The sequence below is a fragment of the Pipistrellus kuhlii genome, unplaced genomic scaffold (genome assembly GCF_014108245.1).
Source record: "Pipistrellus kuhlii isolate mPipKuh1 unplaced genomic scaffold, mPipKuh1.p scaffold_m20_p_94, whole genome shotgun sequence".
Taxonomy (NCBI): Eukaryota; Metazoa; Chordata; class Mammalia; order Chiroptera; family Vespertilionidae; genus Pipistrellus; species Pipistrellus kuhlii.
The window spans coordinates 642,969-660,865 of record NW_023425600.1 but is presented as its reverse complement, the minus strand read 5'-3'; the positions used below and the strand labels follow the sequence as shown (position 1 = coordinate 660,865).

Below are 17,897 nucleotides of genomic sequence, written 5' to 3'. Positions count from 1 at the left end.
TGGGCTTTCTTTAACATAAACCAAGAAGCCACCCCTCTTCGCTGCGGGGCTGTGGGGCCACTCAGCCTGCAGCCCAAAATGGGCACTGTGAGGGCCAGTGCTCAGCAGCCCCACAGCCTGCCCACATCTCCTGGGAAGACCAACAAGTTAACCAACCTCTAACATCCTTCCCCAGAGGAGTGTGTACACAGCGCTCTGCAGGGCCTCCACATCCACCCATGCATGGGTGGGGATGCCACATGGGTGTCAGCAAATGGACTCCCCAGAATCCTTCTTGGCAGGAAGTCTGGAGCCAGGTGGCCACCCACAGCACCTAGTGTGTGTCACCCGGAGCATGTAGTGTGCGTCACCCGGAGCACCTAGTGCGCGTCACCCAGACAGATGGCTCTCCCTTCAGGTTTAGACTGGCTGGGGAGCCAGAGGTGCTTGGGCACACCAGGAAGGCACTGAGTTGTGCAAACACCGAGCAGCTCCTTCCCTCAAGGCCCGAAACACGCCCCTCTCCTGCTCTGCACCCAAGGCCCCCTGCTCAGCACCAATGGGGCCAGGCTGACCCCTGTGCCAGGCCAAAGCTGGGCTGCAAGCTCGGGGGTGCCATTCGCAAGTGCTCCCTCTTGGGGCTCACGGGGTTCCCCACGTCGCCCTTCCCCAGGCTCCTGCTTTCCCTTACAACTGGGATGACGGCTCCAGCTCCGGGGGGAAGCTCTTGGCAAACACTCACCATAGTTTCCATGGGAATCTGCGTCAACCTCTGCAGTGTCTTCTGGGAAACGCAGTCAGAGGGTCAGATACTCAGACTGATTACCAGTGTTCTGTGGTTGGTCCCGGGGACTGAGGCGCCCACGGAGGAGGCGCCCACGGAGGAGGCGCCGGGGCCGAGTCCTCAGGAGAACACAACTTGGAGGAAGGAGGGCGGCAGAGTGGGTGTGAGGCTGGATCGCCGAGGGCGGCTGCGGGAACCTCCATTGGTCCCGTCTGTACATGAACTTTCAGTCAAGGGCCCGTGGGCTTCAATGGGGCCTGGAGATTGGCCTGAGCAGCAGGCGCGGAGCCCCCTGCAGAGGGAGAGCCACGGGAAGCTGTCCCTGCGGACCTGGCAGCAGGAGAAGACCTCAGGGTGTCGGCCACTGAGAGGCAGCCGAGCCGGGGAGATTTGGTCCCCGGCGGATTTGGGGCAGCGTGCTGACTGGTCCTGCAGACAGCTGCCATGTTGGCGAATTGCATCTGCTCCTTGGGGGGCCCCAGGTGCTGGACTGCTCTCCGGGGGCACGTGCTGCCGCCCTGCCACAGGGGCCGCCCTGCGGGCTCCCTCGTCCACCCGGGCCCCCGGACCCCCATGTCTGCGCCAGAACACACCGGACAGGGCACCTCGCCAGAGACTTCACTCTCGCTTTGCTGCCTCTGATGAAAAGCAAGTAAACATCCTGTCATTCCAGAAGATGAGTCCATAATGAGCCTAGTGACATGAGCAAGCCATGCCATGGGGAGCCCCGGCCGGCTCCGTGCCAGGCGCTAAAGAATTAGAGGCAGCCGAAACCGGTTTGGCACAGCGGATAGAGTGTCGATCCGCGTACTGAAGGGTCCCGGGTTCGATTCCGGTCAAGGGCATATACCTTGGTTTCGGGCACATCCCTAGGAGGGGGTGTGCAAGAGGCAGCTGATCGATGATTCTCTCTCATCGATATTTCTAACTCTCTATCTCTCTCTCTTCCTCTGTGTAAAAAATCAAAAAAATATTAAAAAAAAAAAAAAAAAAAAGAATTAGGGGCACACAAAAAGGCTCAGAACTACAGGGGAAGCCACGGCTCTGCCATAAAACCCAGCAACAGGCCGGCTGGCTTCTCCACGTTCCCTTAGGGCTCCTGAGGGCGCTCCACAGAACCACAACCAAATCGCTGGGTGACTGGAAGGGAACGCACAGCGCCAAGCACATGTGGCATGTGGCGCTTCCTGTCTCCTGTTTCGTTTGCTTCCTGAAGGAAGACGGCCTGTCGCCAACCCCACGGAGGAGTGTGTGCCCAGCGGAGCCAGGCGGCCAGGGCTCACGCCTGAAGGGCCTGCGGGTGAGGTGGGGCAGGGCCATGGGACAAAGACGGAACCCACATGCACGACTTCAAGTTCCTATCGCAGCACACGCTGTGCGCCCAAACGCACTTGCAATTTTAGTACCAAGTCTCCTCCTCGGCAAGATTTGGGAGCCTTGCAGGCCCCTGGGCCCCACATAGCTCCCTCCCTGGCCACGCCTCTGGCTGCACCCCCACCTGGCACCTCCCAGAAGGATGGCTGCAACCACCTGCACCCCTTTCTCAGAACCGAACACACACTGGAGCCGCCAGAGGCGCTGCTCAGAGCAATCCCTGATGCTGCTGCGTGCTGCAGCCAGCACCTCTGAGCAAGGTCAGGGCCCAGAGTCCAGCATTTCCCTCCCAGGAAAATGAACCAAAGAACAGGTGCAGAGCCACGTGGACAATAACTCGAGATTTCATGGGCACAAACGCAGGAGGTGCAGAGAGGGAGGGACAAACTTAATTCTAATTTCCAGCAGAACTGAGAGTGAAACACCTACAACTCATGTTCACCTTTAGACAGCCCTGATCAGTCCCTGCGCAGGTGAGAGAGAAGGCAGGGCTGACACGCACCTCTCCTGTCTGGAAGCGCCCGCCCGCCCGCTGGCGTTACAGAGGTGCGGGTGGGAGCCGAGTCCACGCTGCTTCAAAGAAACCGACGGAGCGCCCCTGGGCCAGGCTCTGCAGCAGGTGCTCGGGCTCAGGGGCCCACAGGCAGGGCAAGGCCTGCACCCTGATTAAGTCCCGTCTTCATGTTAGTTCATGCATGACTAAGAAAGCAGCTCATGGAAACACATTTTCATGGTGGACTATTTAAAATCTAGTAGTAGCCTGGCCAGCATGGCTCAGGGGTTCAGTGTTGACCTATAAACCAGGAGGTCATTATTCCATTCCCGGTCAGGGTACATGCCTGGGTTGCAGTCTCAATCCCCAGTGGGGGGTGTGCAAGAGGCAGCTGACCAATGATGCTCTCTCATGTTGATGTTTCTATCTCTCTATCCTTCTCCCTTCTTCTCTGAAAGCAATAAAAATAATTAATTAATTAATTAAATATGGTAGTGAATGGATAATATTTTAAGGCTGATCTAAAAATAAGGAGAAATATTCTCAGAAGAGGGTGTACTGCACGACTGTACGACTGTATTTCCTTTAAAGTTCAGGACACTCTACAAATGTTTCCATTCAAAAATGGTAATTTATTTACTGGGAAATGAATTAATTATGTACAGAATACACATGTTCTACTACATGGTACACACGCACAGGGGTGACAGGCCCCTCTGGACGGGCCCTTCACAGCTGGGCCCCCAGGTACTGTCCCCTGACGCCAGCTGCTCACCCTACAGCGCTTTCTGCAGAAGCAGCCGCAGTCTCCTCTGCTCATCCTCCACGGGGGCCGCCCACTTCCTCTTCAAGAACTGGACATCCATGTGGCCAGAGGCTCTGGCCAGCACCAGGGCCAGGAAGCCGCCACTGGTCCTGTCTGGCTCGCCCACAACCGCCATGGCCACCAGCCTGGAAGAGAGGCCACGTGACTGCGAGGCTTGTGGTCTGCACCCAGGGGCGTGAACGAGAGTCTAAACCCTGCCAGGAGTCAGAGCAAAACGTCAGAACAGAAGCCAACACTGGGAAGTCTCTGGAATCCATTTTGAAAACTCCTAACCAGGAGGCCTGTTGCACGCACCACGGTCACCGTCACTGCTGGGACACAGGACTTGCTCCCGGACAGACAAACAGCCCTGCCTAAGCAGCAGCCCCACGCGCTCACGTCCTTCGCCGCCCCCATCTGTGCAGCCTCAGGCAGGCTGGCACCGCGGCTGGGCCCAGGTCGGGAGCCACCGCAGCACTGAGTGGCAGCGCAGGGAGAATTCAGCCCTCCTGAGCCCACAAAGGAATAAATCTTGAAAATTACAAATCTTGAGACTTTCTACCCCACTGAGCATGTAAGACTGCTGCTCAGTTACTGCCACCAGCTGGAAACTCCAGGTACGAAGCGGAAAGGGCGGAGGGGACCAGGAGGAGCTCGAGGGCTGAACTCCGCAGACAGCGCTCCTTACTGTCTGCTGTTAACACTGATTGGTTTCTAGAGAGAGTGGGAGGGAGGGGGAAAGAGGGAAAGGGAAAGAGAGAAACACTAATGTAAGAAAGACATCCATGGGTTGCCTCCTGCATGTGCCCCTGGGGGTGAGCCTGAAACCCAAGTACCTGCTCTTGACCAGGAATTAAACCCGAGACCCTCTGGTGCTCAGGCCACCGCTCCGACTGCTGAAAACACTGGCCAGGGTTGTCAGGGCCAATTACATGTGCTTTGAAACAACACTAAGATAAGCGTGCTTCGAATCTGTGCGCCGGACAGAATGCAGGCAAAGAGGGCAGAAGGCAAAGCAGCGCTGGGGTGGAGACCCACCGCCCAGGCACAGCGCGCAGTAAATCACTGTAGCTGACCTCGAGCAGCAAGTTCTGCCTTCATCTACACTCTGGCCTTTAAACTCTGGAGAAAAATAATCAGGCACTTTCTGTGAATATTATTACTTAACTTAACCACTGCTTGCTGCTAACCACTGAGGCAGGCAGTGTCTGGGAGAATGTTCTAGATCACGTCTGCCTTCACTTCGCTCCCTTGGTCTGAACTGCTCCCTGCTGGGTAGCTTCAGCCCAGATGACGGACATCCATGCAGGAGGTGGGGGTCAGGGTTCGGTCAGGCTCAGTTGGCCCAGCACTGGTGGGCCCGCCGGTCCCAAGACCCTGTCTCCCAAATCTCTGCCAGACGCACCCCCTCAGCCAGGCCTGCCTTCCTGCCCACTCCAAGTCCTGACTCCCTCTGGTGCACACCCGGCCTCCTCGTTCCTCCCCATCCCTCTGGGAGCCTGATTTCTCTCACCCCTCTGGCCCTCCAGGACGTGAGCCCACTCGCTGGTCCACTGCATGCCTGGTGCCAGGCGTGCGGGGTGCTCAGTAGTGCTTGCTTTAGTGAATAACTGACAAGCCTTTGGGAATAAACTACATGCATATATGTGCTTAGAAGTAAACCACAGGGTGCCATGGGTTTTGATTGTGTGTGTTTAAATCATTAGAATAAAGTATACACCTAGTGTTTTCCAGATCTTGTCACTGTGTCCCTAACGCCCAGCATGATCCTGTTTCAATCACTCTCCAACCGGGAGTCCGCCCTCCCCATGCTGCTCGGGCCATCACAGTCAGGCAATTACCACCGAGAAATACAAAGTCTGGGGAAAGGACAGGGAGCAGACAAAGTGGGTCAGGAGAGAAGCCTTCAGAGACAGGCCTTAGAAGTAGCTCTAGTTTCCACGAATAAAACAAGACAGGGGTTGCTGCAGGCTGCCACACCATCTCCATGTCCCCGGGCCCGCACGGCCACAGCTGGGCAGAGGAGTCACCTGCCTGACAGGGCGCCACGGCTGGGATACCAGATGGGGGGCTGCAGATGCCCACACGGAGCCTGTGGCCAGCGAGCGACATGACCGAGGAGTTCAAGGCCTCTTCCTATCTCCGAAGAACGACGACGGGGAATTCTTTGGTCCAGGGACTACTCTGGGTTAAACTGAACCAGCTTACCTTCGAATGGTCTGTAGTATCACTGACACTGACACTAGAACATTCCTTAACCAACATCGCCACATTCTAACGTCACCACCTCAGACCCACCTGTCTGGAGAGATGGGCTGCTTGGCTACGGGCCCCAGGTCGCTTTTCAGGAGGTCCCAGATGTAGATGCAGGAAGCATCATCCTGGACGAAAAACACGGCCGGCCGGGTCGGGGACCACTGCAGGCTGGTGATGGCGCGGCCCTCAGTGCCGAGGCCCCACTGCATCACCGGCCGCTCCGACGCCAACTGGTGGAGCCTGATGCTCCCGTCGCAGCAGCCGGCCTGTGGGCGGAGACCGGTCAGGGCTCTGCTTTCCTTAACCAGCCTCCCGGGGGGAAGGGTTTCAGAGCATCAGCGTTTTTCAGTTTGAAACATAGAACGCTGACATTAAATCTGCCTAACAAAGCACACAGAGCAGCATTCCCTGGGAAGCTCTGGGCCTTCGGACTCCTTCCCCTTCCCTAAGTGGCTGATGGCTATGAACTCAGTGAATGCACAGCAGGTGTTCGTTTTTAGCAAAGTTGGATCTCAGTGATTCAAACGATTGGCTCCATGAAAATCAATAAGGTGTCTTTAAAAAGATTTACATACATTTGCACCAATGACACAGTGACATATCCCCTTGGGTGGAAATTTTCATAAAATAAAACTTAGCTGGTTTAGTAAAAGACCAAACATTTAGCTAAAAAGAGAAGCTTTTACTATATATATTGAGTCCGCCCATAACCAAGGCAGAGGTACAGCCAGCTCCCACGAGGCTTGTGCATGCGAGGGCTGCCTCGGGGACACGCCAGGGGGCCAGGGCCAGGCTTCCCTGCTGGGCCTGGCGGCGTGGCCTGGGGCCCGGCGTCCTGCACAGCGAGCATTTCTCACTGCGTAGAACTTGGTTTCCACTTGTTTTTTCCTAATAGGAGCCAGGACTCCCTGGAGAAAGAGCTGACTCCGGGTTTTCTTCACCAGAAAGCAAAACAGGGCTCACAGAACGATGTCAGAGAGCAAGGAACCAGTTCCAAGGACGCCCCACCCCTCTCCTGGGATACTCTGAGCAGAACAGAGGCAGCAAATGGCTGTAAGCCACTGAGAGTAAGGGGCTGTGTGCCCACACTTACATAATGCACACATGCCTCCACACATGCCAACAAACATGCCTACATACACGCCTAACATACATACTTACATTTACTTCTACATAGTACAAAAGAAAGACAGCAAACTAGTAAACATGGAATTGACTACAGGATGCAAAGCCAACATCTGAAATCACCCTGACAACAGATGCCAGCAAGGATCATGAATGGATGCAGGTAAGAATGTGAGGACACAGATTCAAAAGTGAGGGCACAGGTGGGGAGGGCACAGGTGGGGAGGGCGCAGCCTTGCAGAGCATCCCCTTGTCCCCTGAGAAATGTTCGTGATCAGAAAGGGAAGGCAGCGCCTCCTCAGTGCTTTTCCTCCTCACCAGGTGCATCAGTGGGCGAAAATCCGAATCTGACCGAGGGAACATCACAGTCTGGCTAAGTGCCTTCCCCTGAGGAGCGCTCTGGCTGGAAAGGCATGCCCAGAGGCTGCTGCAGCCACCCCCAGGCAGGTGGCGCACTCCCGCTTCCCTCCCGAGGCGGCGGCTCAGGGGCCACAGAGCAGCCCTCACTCAGCCCTGAGGTGGGAGTCAGCACCCGCAGGAGAGGGCGGAGCGGGGAGGCAGGTGTGTCTGAGGGGCACCCCGTGTGGGAGTTCTCCTAACGCAGAGACCAGGTCAGAAGACAGTTCCCACGCGGCAGCCATGGGATGACCGCACGGCCTGGAGGGACTTTCAGGAAATCTGGGGGACCGTGCGGGGGCTGAGGCGCTAAAAGCCGATCCGTCCCTGCAGGGGCACTGGTGGCTCAGACACAGGCTCTCACCAGGAACGCCGGCTCCCCGAAGGGCGAGAAGTCCACCACGGTCACCGGCACCGGCCGCGCGCCGAGCTGCTGGGGTTTGAAGCTTCTGGGAAACACCCTCAGCTCCTGCCTGCAGCCGTGGCCCACAAAGCCCTGGAAGAAACACAGCAGTGACTGAGCGGGGTCAGGCTGGAAGCTTTCTCCAGCAACTCGGGCAATGTCGTCAGCGCCAGCAGCGAACCCATCCTTAGTGACGCGTTCATCCCGCCGCCCGGGAAGGAGAGTCCGGAATGAGCCGGAACACGCCTCACCATGCTGGTGCCCACAATGAAGTGATTAGGATCCGAAGGCGAGAACTTGACGTTGAGTGTCTGCGCGGCTGCCCAGCGGGCGTCGCCCCTGTGGGCGAGGCTGGAAGAGACGGCAGAGGTGAGCGGGGCGGGGGAGGGCGATGCCGGCGCAGCGCCCGCGTCCGGCACACGTGTCCCGTGACTGCTCCCGCTGCTCCTGAGCTCCGAGCGCTTCCTCAGGGACCTCTCACATCCACGCTACGTACCACTCAGTCCTTCAGGCTCCCAGGCAAGCCTCACTTCTAGAAGCCCCGGCGGCACCGTTCCTGCCGTCGCGGGCTGCACTGCCGGCTGAGCTGCAGACCCGCCCTGCGGGGGTTCCCACCTCCTCTCGTCTCCCGGGCTGGGGGGCTTGCTGGGTTTCTCTCTCACGAAGGGACCAGGACCCGTGCTGTGCGGGTCCAGCCCACCTTCCAGCCTGGCAAGCCGGCAGCATGCCACCCGGGCATGGGAGGAGCCACAGCAGCAGCGGGGCTCCAGGCCCAGCCTGCTACACACGCACACGCACACGGCTGCCCTGGCTCCAACCTCCACCCTGGACCTGGCACTGACAGCTGTTCCTCTCATTAAAGACTCATGTGCACAGTTCTAACAGCAGAAACCGGCAGAGCCAGAAGCAGGAATCTGGCTACTGCCTCTCCCCACACTCAGGACTGCCCCTGTCACAGTCACTCCCGCGCCCTCCCGCTGCCCAGATCCCACCTCTGCTCCGCTCCTCACCTGGGTGGGACCTGGACCCCGAGCCAGGCACTGGCGAGGGCAGGGCCTCCCTCTCACCTCCTAGAACCCTCATTGGCCCCTGCCTCAGCCCCGGCGCCCAGCTCCAGCCCCGCCTCTGCTCCACTTTCCTCCTAAGCCCCGAACAGTTCCCATCGCCATCAGGAATGGAGGGCCGTGGGAACCTCACACAGCACACACTGGCTCAGCTCTGGCAGCAAGCCTCTGGCCCTCCTCCACGACCTGCTCCTGCTGGCCACACGCTCCCGGTCCACCCGCATCTCAGGGTCACCTCTCCGAGAAGCCACCAGTCACCACCACCACTCCCGCCCCGTTGCTCTGAGCTCCAACACACATGTGCATGTCCCCATAGAGCGAGTCACACATGTGCCATACCCACGGAGGATGAGGAGACATGCTGCCACCCAGGGTCACTCTCTCCTCAGACTCCTGCGTTCAGGGATGACAGGAGAGGACACAGGACCCGGTGAGGTCACTCTGGAGCCCCCAGCGGGGGCTGTCTGCATCTGGGCCACAGCGACCTGCTCCTCGCGGCCCTCTGTGCCTCTCCCCTGGGCAGGCACAGGGCCTGGGGGACCTCTGAACACCCCTCCCTCAGAGCACTCTTCCCGGACACAGGGAGCCCCCTCAGTGACCACGGGGACTGTCTGCGACCTTACAGGAGCCGGGCCCACCAGCCCAGGGCCACCTGGGGGCACGACGGCACCACCTGGGGTGGCTCCGAGCAAGTCAGACAGCTTCCTTAATGTTAACGGAGCCCTGTGTGCAGGCACGGGCCTGCGGGCGAGCGCGGGCGGAGCTGCCCGTTCTGTGTGAGGGCGAGGACCAGGCGGCGGCACCTTCCCATGCTGATGGCGGCCCCAAGGGCAAGAGAAGGTTCTCCCGAAACAGATGAACATGGAACACAAATACTGCAGGCGAGATCTGTGTGCTTAACAAGAACTTTTGGGTCATAATAAGTCATATGAGTAGAAGCAGAAGTCTGAACTTCTTAAACTTCCACGTCAATGTTTTTAGTCCTACTGACTTCATGGCTATATTAACACTGAGTGAAAAGTAATCAAATAGCATCGATTATCAGATGGACATTTTAATCAAAGAAAAGCGGTTGGCACCCCCCCAACCACTGGCACCCCCCCACCCCACCCCCGCCTCCTCCCAATCACTGGCACCCTGTGCTGGTTGGCTCTCCATTTGCGATGTGCCTTTGCACTAATCCTGAATGGCCAGGCATTCAGCCATCACCTACATCGCCTCCCGTGTGGGACGGGCCGAGCTGGGGCTGCCTCCGGGGCACTTACCTGTCGCTCAGCTGCGTCACGGAGCTGTGCACCAGCTTTATCCTCCCTCCAGGGATCAGCCCTAAGAGCAGGGAGACGAGGAATAGGTGTGTCTCTGAGGAAAGCGACCCAGTCTCTGGAATCTGGCTTTATTGCTCCACACCTGCGTCAGGGCACAGACCAGAAGCCAGGAGGCCCCGGGTGCAGGTGGGGCTCCTGCAGGTCCCAGCCAAGAAATCAGGGTCTGCAGGCACAGCCTTGGGCAAGGGCTGGTGAGCACAGTCAGGAAGCCCTTGCCTTTCAGACCTGCTCAGACAGAATCAGACAGCAACTGAGCAGAGGAAAACGAATAAAACCAGCACTCAGTGCCCCCCCCTCACAGCAGCACAGGGTGCGATGGGCCCTGCCAGCGCACCCCTCCCCACCATGGCCTCCTCCCAACCACTGGCACCTCCCCACTCCCCACCGCCTCCTCCCAACCACTGGCACCCCCCCACCTCCCCTCCCAACCACTGGCACCCCTCCCCCGCCTCCTCCCAACCACTGGCAACCCCCCCTGCCTCCTCCCAATCACTAGCACCCCCCTGCCCCCCCCCGCCTCTTCCCAACCACTAGCACCCCCCTGCCCCCCCCAGCCTCTTCCCAACCACTGGCACACACACACCCCCCCGCCTCCTCCCAACCACTGGCACCCCTCCCCCGCTTTCTCCCAACCACTGGCACCCCTCCCCGCCACCTCCTCCCAACCACTGGCACCCCTCCCCAACCCCCCCCTCGCCTCCTCCCAACCACTGGCAGCCCTCCCCGAACCCCCCCCCCCCCCTCCTCCCAACCACTGGCAGCCCTCCCCAACCCCCCCGCCACCTCCTCCCAACCACTGGCACCCCTCCCCGACCCCCCCGCCACCTCCTCCCAACCACTGGCACCCCTCCCCCCCCACCTCCTCCCAACCACTGGCAGCCCTCCCCAACCCCCCCCCCCACCTCCTCCCAACCACTGGCAACCCATGCCTTCCCTCAGCGTCATCATGGCCACAGCCTGCCCCTCAGCCAGGTGGCTTTGCTTCCTGTCTATTCCCAATACCATCCTCCCATTTGTAATTACTGCATCTACTGTAGAAACCCAAATTCTGGGCAAGGCACTGTCCTCAATGCATCCATAAATAAGCTCCACAGGCAGATGCAGCCAGGAGACTGCCACGCTGCCATCACCTCTCCTGGGAAGCCAGCCAGGCCTGATGTGCCCCCGCAGCACCTTCTGCCCTCAGCGACGGGAGCCCTCAGCCCGCGCTCCCTGTCCACCGCCTGTTTCCTGGCACCAGGCTGCTCAGAACGCTCATCGGTGAGGACTGGTCCCACCGCTGACCAGCCCCTGACCTAACGCCCGGGATGGAGCATGAACCACCAGCACTGGTCCCTGACGCACAGCACGGGAGCCAGGCACACATACCAGACCAAAGGGGACTCACTAGGCCTGGCTGCGAGCACTCAACCCTTTCCTCCCTGCAGCCGATAAAGCTATAGGATACATTCATTTTTCAGGTAGCCAACTACTTATTTTCAAAGTATAATAGTTAATGCCATCTTTAATCTATTCGTTTCAGCAAACACAGCTGGAAACTCGTTTTTCATTTAATAGTTACCTAAGTCACTTATCGAGCCTGCAAGATCTGCCTTGGGTAATTCAACAACCACCTAAAAACAGAATATTGAGAGGAGCATGAGCACATTTTACCAGAGAGCCAGAGCACGGGTCTGACGGGGACGCCAGCTGCAGCGGGTGCTGAAAGCGTAGCTGCTGCTGACAGAGCGGCCTCACTCCAGAACAGTCCCTGCCAAGCTGCCCGCCCTCCCCCCTCCCCCCTCCCATCCGCCAGCCCTCAGAGCATCCGCACGCCCTTTCCCCTCGTCCCCCACAGCCACGCTCCGCTCCCAGAGCCCGTGTGCTCCACTCACCCACACGTTGAGAACCCCACTCTCGTCCAAGGAAGCGATGTGGAACGACAAACCGGACATTTCTAACAGAGAGAGGGCGGGAGCTCGCGAGGAGCATGGGCACTGCCTGAGCTCAGGGCTCTCGGGCAGGGAAGGATCACGTACCTTCCTGAGCAGAAAAGGGCGAGAGGACAAAACTCTGTTTCTTGTGGCCAGACGCCGAGACAGGCTCGATGGCTCGCAGAGGGCTGCGGTGGTTCACAGCGGTGAGGACGCCATCTGGGGAGGCGCAGGAAGTTAGATACAGTGCCATCGGGTGGGGGACACAGGTGCTTCTGGGACACATGCTCCCATGGGGACCACGGCTGAGGTTCCACTGCCTTCCGCACGACCACGGAGCAGAGACCACAGCCCCCAGCCACCTGTGAGAGGAACTGCGGGTGGAGGGCCCCAGGACACCCTCTCAGGGGAGGGGGTCTCAGGATGGAGGGAGAGCAGAGACAGCTCAGCTCCCAGGGCAGCCACCCGATGGGAGGGCTGGAGAGACGCAGGGCAGGGCTGCCAGGAGCCACTGCTTCGGGAGGGAGGGGCCACAGAAGCGGCCGCGGAGGGGAGTCCGGGCAGACTTGCCCCAACCCCATCAGTCCCCGTCACATGCGCTGCCTAAGCCCCGCTACAAAGGCTCCTAACAACGCAGGCAAGGCATTTCTGCTGGTGAGAATCCTCTCCTCGCAACAGGCAGGAAACAGAACGCCACACTCTGCCCTGCCTCTCCCCTGGAAAGCATGGAAAGCAAACACACACAGACACGCCTAGACTCAGAAACTCAGAACAGGATTTTTTTTTTTTTTTTTTTAGAACAAGATTTTTTTAAAAACCAGCAAGAAATGAAGTGAGAGCTGGGGCTGAGCTCAGGAAAGGTCTGGAGCCGATGGGCTTCCACTGAGGTCCATGGACCCCTCACTCTGAGGCCTCATGGGTTTAGGGGCAGGAGGTGGTGGTGGACTCAGAGGTTAGTCAGTGACATGGCAGCACACTGGAAAGGTTCTATTCCAATAGCATCAAAGCCATGAGGAGCTATGAACCAGGGGTGGGAAGCCTTTCCCAGCCAAGGGCCGTTGGGGTTTTATAACGTCACCTATGGGACACACAAAATTGTCAACTTAAAAACTAGCTGCTATATTGGGTCAAATATTTAATGCCTTGGCAGGGCCAGCCTATTGATTTTGTGGGCCTTATATGGCCCACGGGCCAAAGGTTCCCCACCCCTGCTATGGACTCACACATTCTCAATTGTAGAGATATCACACAACGCCTGAAAAGCGCCCAGACATGAGCCTCTGCCAAGTGGTGGGGGGCTGCTGGGTGACTGGTTGGTTCTGATGGTAGCTGTGCTTATTTGCCTGTGGCTATAGTTGGTTGTTCGTGGTTGTGTGGTTGTGGGTGTTTGGCTATGGTTGCTTGTGGCTGGTTGTTTGTGGCTGTGTTGGCTGGTTGTGGTTGTGTGTTTGTGGCTGTGTTGGTTGGTTGTGGTTGTGTGGTTGTGTTGGTTGGTTGTGGTTGTGGTTGGCTATGGTTGTTTGTGGTTGTGTTGGTTGGTAGTGGTTTTATGGTTGCATTGGTTGGTTGTGGCTATGTTGATTGGTGGTGGTTATTTGGGTGCATTGGTTGGTTGTGGCTGTGCTGGTTGTGTGATTGTGTTGGTTGGTAGTGGTGGCTGTATTGATTGGTGCTGGTTGGTAGTGGTGGCTGTGTTGTTGGTAGCGGTGGCTGTATTGGTTGCTGTTGGTTGGTAGTGGTGGCTGTGTTGGTTGGTGTTGGTTGGTAGTGGTGGCTGTGTTGGTTGGTGCTGGTTGATAGTGGTGGCTGTTCTGGTTGGTGTTGGTTGGTAGTGGTGCCTGAGTTGGGTGGCTGTGTTGGTTGGTGCTGATTGGTAGAGGTTGCTGTGCTGGTTAGTGTTGGTTGGTAGAGGTGGCTGTGCTGGTTGCTGTTGGTTGGTAGTGGTGGCTGTGTTGGTTGCTGTTGGTTGGTAGTGGTGGCTGTGTTGGTTGCTGTTGGTTGGTAGTGGTGGCTGTGTTGGTTGCTGTTGGTTGGTAGTGGTGGCTGTGTTGGTTGCTGTTGGTTGGTAGTGGTGGCTGTGCTGGTTGCTATTGGTTGGTAGTGGTGGCTGTGTTGGTTGCTGTTGGTTGGTAGTGGTGGCTGTGTTGGTTGCTGTTGGTTGGAAGTGGTGGCTGTGTTGGTTGCTGTTGGTTGGTAGTGGTGGCTGTGCTGGTTGGTATTGGTTGGTAGCGGTGGCTGTGTTGGTTGCTGTTGGTTGGTAGTGGTGGCTGTGCTGGTTGCTGTTGGTTGGTAGTGGTGGCTATGTTGGTTGCTGTTGGTTGGTAGCGGTGGCTGTGCTGGTTGGTGTTGGTTGGTAGTGGTGGCTGTGTTGGTTGGTGTTGGTTGGTAGTGGTGGCTGTGTTGGTTAGTGTTGGTTGGTAGTGGTGGCTGTGTTGGTTGCTGTTGGTTGGTAGTGGTGGCTGTGCTGGTTGGTGTTGGTTGGAAGTGGTGGCTGTGCTGGTTGCTGTTGGTTGGTAGCAGTGGCTGTGCTGGTTGGTGTTGGTTGGTAGTGGTGGCTGTGTTGGTTGCTGTTGGTTGGTAGTGGTGGCTGTGCTGGTTGGTGTTGGTTGGTTGAGGTGGCTGTGCTGGTTGCTGTTGGTTGGTAGTGGTGGCTGTGCTGGTTGGTGTTGGTTGGTAGTGGTGGCTGTGCTGGTTGCTGTTGGTTGGTAGAGGTGGCTGTGCTGGTTGGTGTTGGTTGGTAGAGGTGGCTGTGCTGGTTAGTGTTGGTTGGAAGTGGTGGCTGTGCTGGTTGCTGTTGGTTGGTAGTGGTGGCTGTGTTGGTTGGTGTTGGTAGGTAGTGGTGGCTGTGCTGGTTGGTGTTGGTTGGAAGTGGTGGCTGTGCTGGTTGGTGTTGGTTGGAAGTGGTGGCTGTGCTGGTTGGTGTTGGTTGGTAGTGGTGGCTGTGTTGGTTGCTGTTGGTTGGTAGTGGTGGCTGTGCTGGTTGCTGTTGGTTGGTAGCGGTGGCTGTGCTGGTTGGTGTTGGTTGGTAGTGGTGGCTGTGTTGGTTGCTGTTGGTTGGTAGTGGTGGCTGTGCTGGTTGCTGTTGGTTGGTAGAGGTGGCTGTGCTGGTTGGTGTTGGTTGGAAGTGGTGGCTGTGCTGGTTGGTGTTGGTTCGAAGTGGTGGCTGTGTTGGTTGGTGTTGGTTGGTAGTGGTGGCTGTGTTGGTTGGTGTTGGTTGGAAGTGGTGGCTGTGCTGGTTGTTGTTGGTTGGTAGTGGTGGCTGTGCTGGTTGCTGTTGGTTGGTAGTGGTGGCTGTGCTGGTTGGTGTTGGTTGGAAGTGGTGGCTGTGCTGGTTGCTGTTGGTTGGAAGTGGTGGCTGTGCTGGTTGCTATTGGTTGGTAGTGGTGGCTGTGTTGGTTGGTGTTGGTAGGTAGTGGTGGCTGTGCTGGTTGGTGTTGGTTGGAAGTGGTGGCTGTGCTGGTTGGTGTTGGTTGGAAGTGGTGGCAGTGCTGGTTGGTATTGGTTGGTAGTGGTGGCTGTGTTGGTTGCTGTTGGTTGGTAGTGGTGGCTGCGCTGGTTGGTGTTGGTTGGTAGAGGTGCCTGTGCTGGTTGGTGTTGGTTGGAAGTGGTGGCTGCGCTGGTTGGTGTTGGTTGGTAGAGGTGCCTGTGCTGGTTGGTGTTGGTTGGAAGTGGTGGCTGTGCTGGTTGGTGTTGGTTGGAAGTGGTGGCTGTGCTGGTTGGTGTTGGTTGGTAGTGGTGGCTGTGCTGGTTGGTGTTGGTTGGAAGTGGTGGCTGTGTTGGTTGGTGTTGGTTGGTAGTGGTGGCTGTGTTGGTTGGTGTTGGTTAGAAGAGGTGGCTGTGCTGGTTGCTGTTGGTTGGTAGCGGTGGCTGTATTGGTTGCTGTTGGTTGGTAGTGGTGGCTGTGTTGGTTGTTGTTGGTTGGTAGTGGTGGCTGTGCTGGTTGGTGTTGGTTGGTAGTGGTGGCTGTTCTGGTTGGTGTTGGTTGGTAGTGGTGGCTGTGCTGGTTGGTGTTGGTTGGAAGTGGTGGCTGTGCTGGTTGGTGTTGGTTGGAAGTGGTGGCTGTGTTGGTTGGTGTTTGTTGGTAGTGGTGGCTGTGCTGGTTGGTGTTGGTTGGAAGTGGTGGCTGTGCTGGTTGCTGTTGGTTGGTAGTGGTGGCTGTGCTGGTTGGTGTTGGTTGGAAGTGGTGGCTGCGCTGGTTGGTGTTGGTTGGTAGAGGTGCCTGTGCTGGTTGGTGTTGGTTGGAAGTGGTGGCTGTGCTGGTTGCTGTTGGTTGGTAGTGGTGGCTGTGCTGGTTGGTGTTGGTTGGAAGTGGTGGCTGTGCTGGTTGGTGTTGGTTGGTAGTGGTGGCTGTGCTGGTTGGTAGTGGTAGCTGTGCTGATAGGCTGTGATTACTTAATGTGGTCATAGTTATGGTTGTAGCTACAGCTGCCTGGCATGAAGATTCTTGGCGTCCAACGTTGGATGCTGCAGGTCCTATTGTTCCAGTTCCTCTCGTCCCCCAGGTGGAGGTAACTAAGCCAGGAGCAGACATACCAACACGCCTTAAGCTAATTTAAAACTAGAAACTCACTGAGGATTTGGAATCCACACATAAACAAGAAAGATGTTACAATCTGCTGGCCACGGCTAACAATGGCCTGAAGCATTTTTGTTTCACTTTTGTCCAAGACCTCTTTTGCTCATAGGTCAGACCGCATCCTCTGGGGTAACCTGAACAATAAATGCCAAGACATTCAGACATTCCTGGAGACCGTCACACTCCAGGCCTCACTGACCAGTGGAAAACGTTGCTGTCCTGAATGTCCAAAAGCAGTCACTCAGCTTCACGTAGCAATGCATCCGAGAGTCTTCTCTCAGGTCCCACACGATGACCGAGCCGTGCATGGTTCCAGCAAACAGCAGGAAGGCCTTGAAGGGGCTCAGGCAGCAACAGGTGACCTGGGAGGACAGAGAGCTCTGCTGACACGGCGCCCGGGGCCTCCCCAAGAAGCTGTGGGACACGAAGCGGGTCTGGGGCGTGTCTGTCGGCTTTCTCGGTGTGCGCCAGGCCCCACTCAGCCTATCAGCAAAGCCAACTTCTGTCTCCCCATGTACAGCCTGCATCACCAAGTTATCTTTAAGCCACAACACTGACACAGTAAAAGTTACTGTTCTCTATAGTTTTGGTGGAATCAATGATTCTGAGGTCAAGGAGCATGTAAACAGGTGACCTGCGTAGCCACCAGACCACGGCCTGTGAACCAGGGGCCAGGAAATGCATGAGACTACAGACTGGAACCTCAAGCAATTAAGAAACCTCTACCACGTCCGGGACCCAGACAGCACAAGCAACAAGTCCACCCTGAACCAGAGTCATGCCCAGGGCCGTGTGTCCCCTCGGCCTGGAGCCCTGATACCCAATTCCCACGGCCCGACAGGGGTGCTAACCAGGCTTCACACTGTTGGTTCCTCTGAACTTACAACTTTTAGTCACAGCAGACCCGCCCATGTCCTGTCACAGCAGCACAGACGGAGCTGAGGAGGGGGGGGAGGGGGGGGACCCAAGCCCCTCCTGCTCCCTGAGCCCAGCACCGCGCCCACTGCCTGCCCTGTTCCCATTATACCTGCGACTCACACACCAGGACCTTCTGCGGCCCCGAGGGCTGCCAGATGTCCCACACGCAGAGCAGGTGCCTTCGGTCCAGCGGGGGTGCGCAGGCCTGGCCGGGAAGCCCGTGAACGGACACCACCACCTGCCTCCGCGCTGGAGAGGTGTGCAAGCTGGACACTTTCCGATCTGGGGACGGAATAGGGAAAGTGCTGCAGCACCTGAGTGGTCTGCCAGATCCAGGTTATACTCACACACTTAAAAATAAGTGAGCGCAATTCAGCTGAGTGAAGAAACAGACATGGTCCTTTCAAAGCTCCACCTGCCTAAATGTGGGTTGGCCAGTGCCACAGCTCTACAAGAAAACGGTCTCAGTGGTTGTGTGGTTCTGCT

The 17,897-nt window shown here is 57.5% G+C and overlaps 1 protein-coding gene across 4 annotated transcripts in view; it reads right to left on the bottom strand.

The window, feature by feature from the left end:
* Window positions 1-3,249: 3,249 nt before the first annotated feature.
* DYNC2I1 (dynein 2 intermediate chain 1) overlaps window positions 3,250-17,897 on the bottom strand; it is a 59,745-nt gene continuing 45,097 nt past the window's right edge. For 3 of the 4 annotated variants that reach the window (XM_045578266.1, XM_036428877.2, XM_045578267.1), the window contains 10 exons: window positions 17,521-17,693; window positions 16,693-16,855; window positions 12,023-12,136; window positions 11,879-11,940; window positions 11,566-11,617; window positions 9,945-10,005; window positions 7,867-7,966; window positions 7,577-7,708; window positions 5,734-5,957; window positions 3,250-3,581 (listed from right to left, as the gene is read on the bottom strand). In XM_045578266.1, coding sequence (XP_045434222.1) covers window positions 3,407-3,581; window positions 5,734-5,957; window positions 7,577-7,708; window positions 7,867-7,966; window positions 9,945-10,005; window positions 11,566-11,617; window positions 11,879-11,940; window positions 12,023-12,136; window positions 16,693-16,855; window positions 17,521-17,693 — 1,256 coding nt within the window. In that variant the 3' untranslated portion in view covers window positions 3,250-3,406. Of the gene's footprint in view, window positions 3,582-5,733; window positions 5,958-7,576; window positions 7,709-7,866; window positions 7,967-9,944; window positions 10,230-11,565; window positions 11,618-11,878; window positions 11,941-12,022; window positions 12,137-16,692; window positions 16,856-17,520; window positions 17,694-17,897 lie in introns of those variants that run through there. The other variant, XR_006740957.1, reaches the window with a different exon arrangement.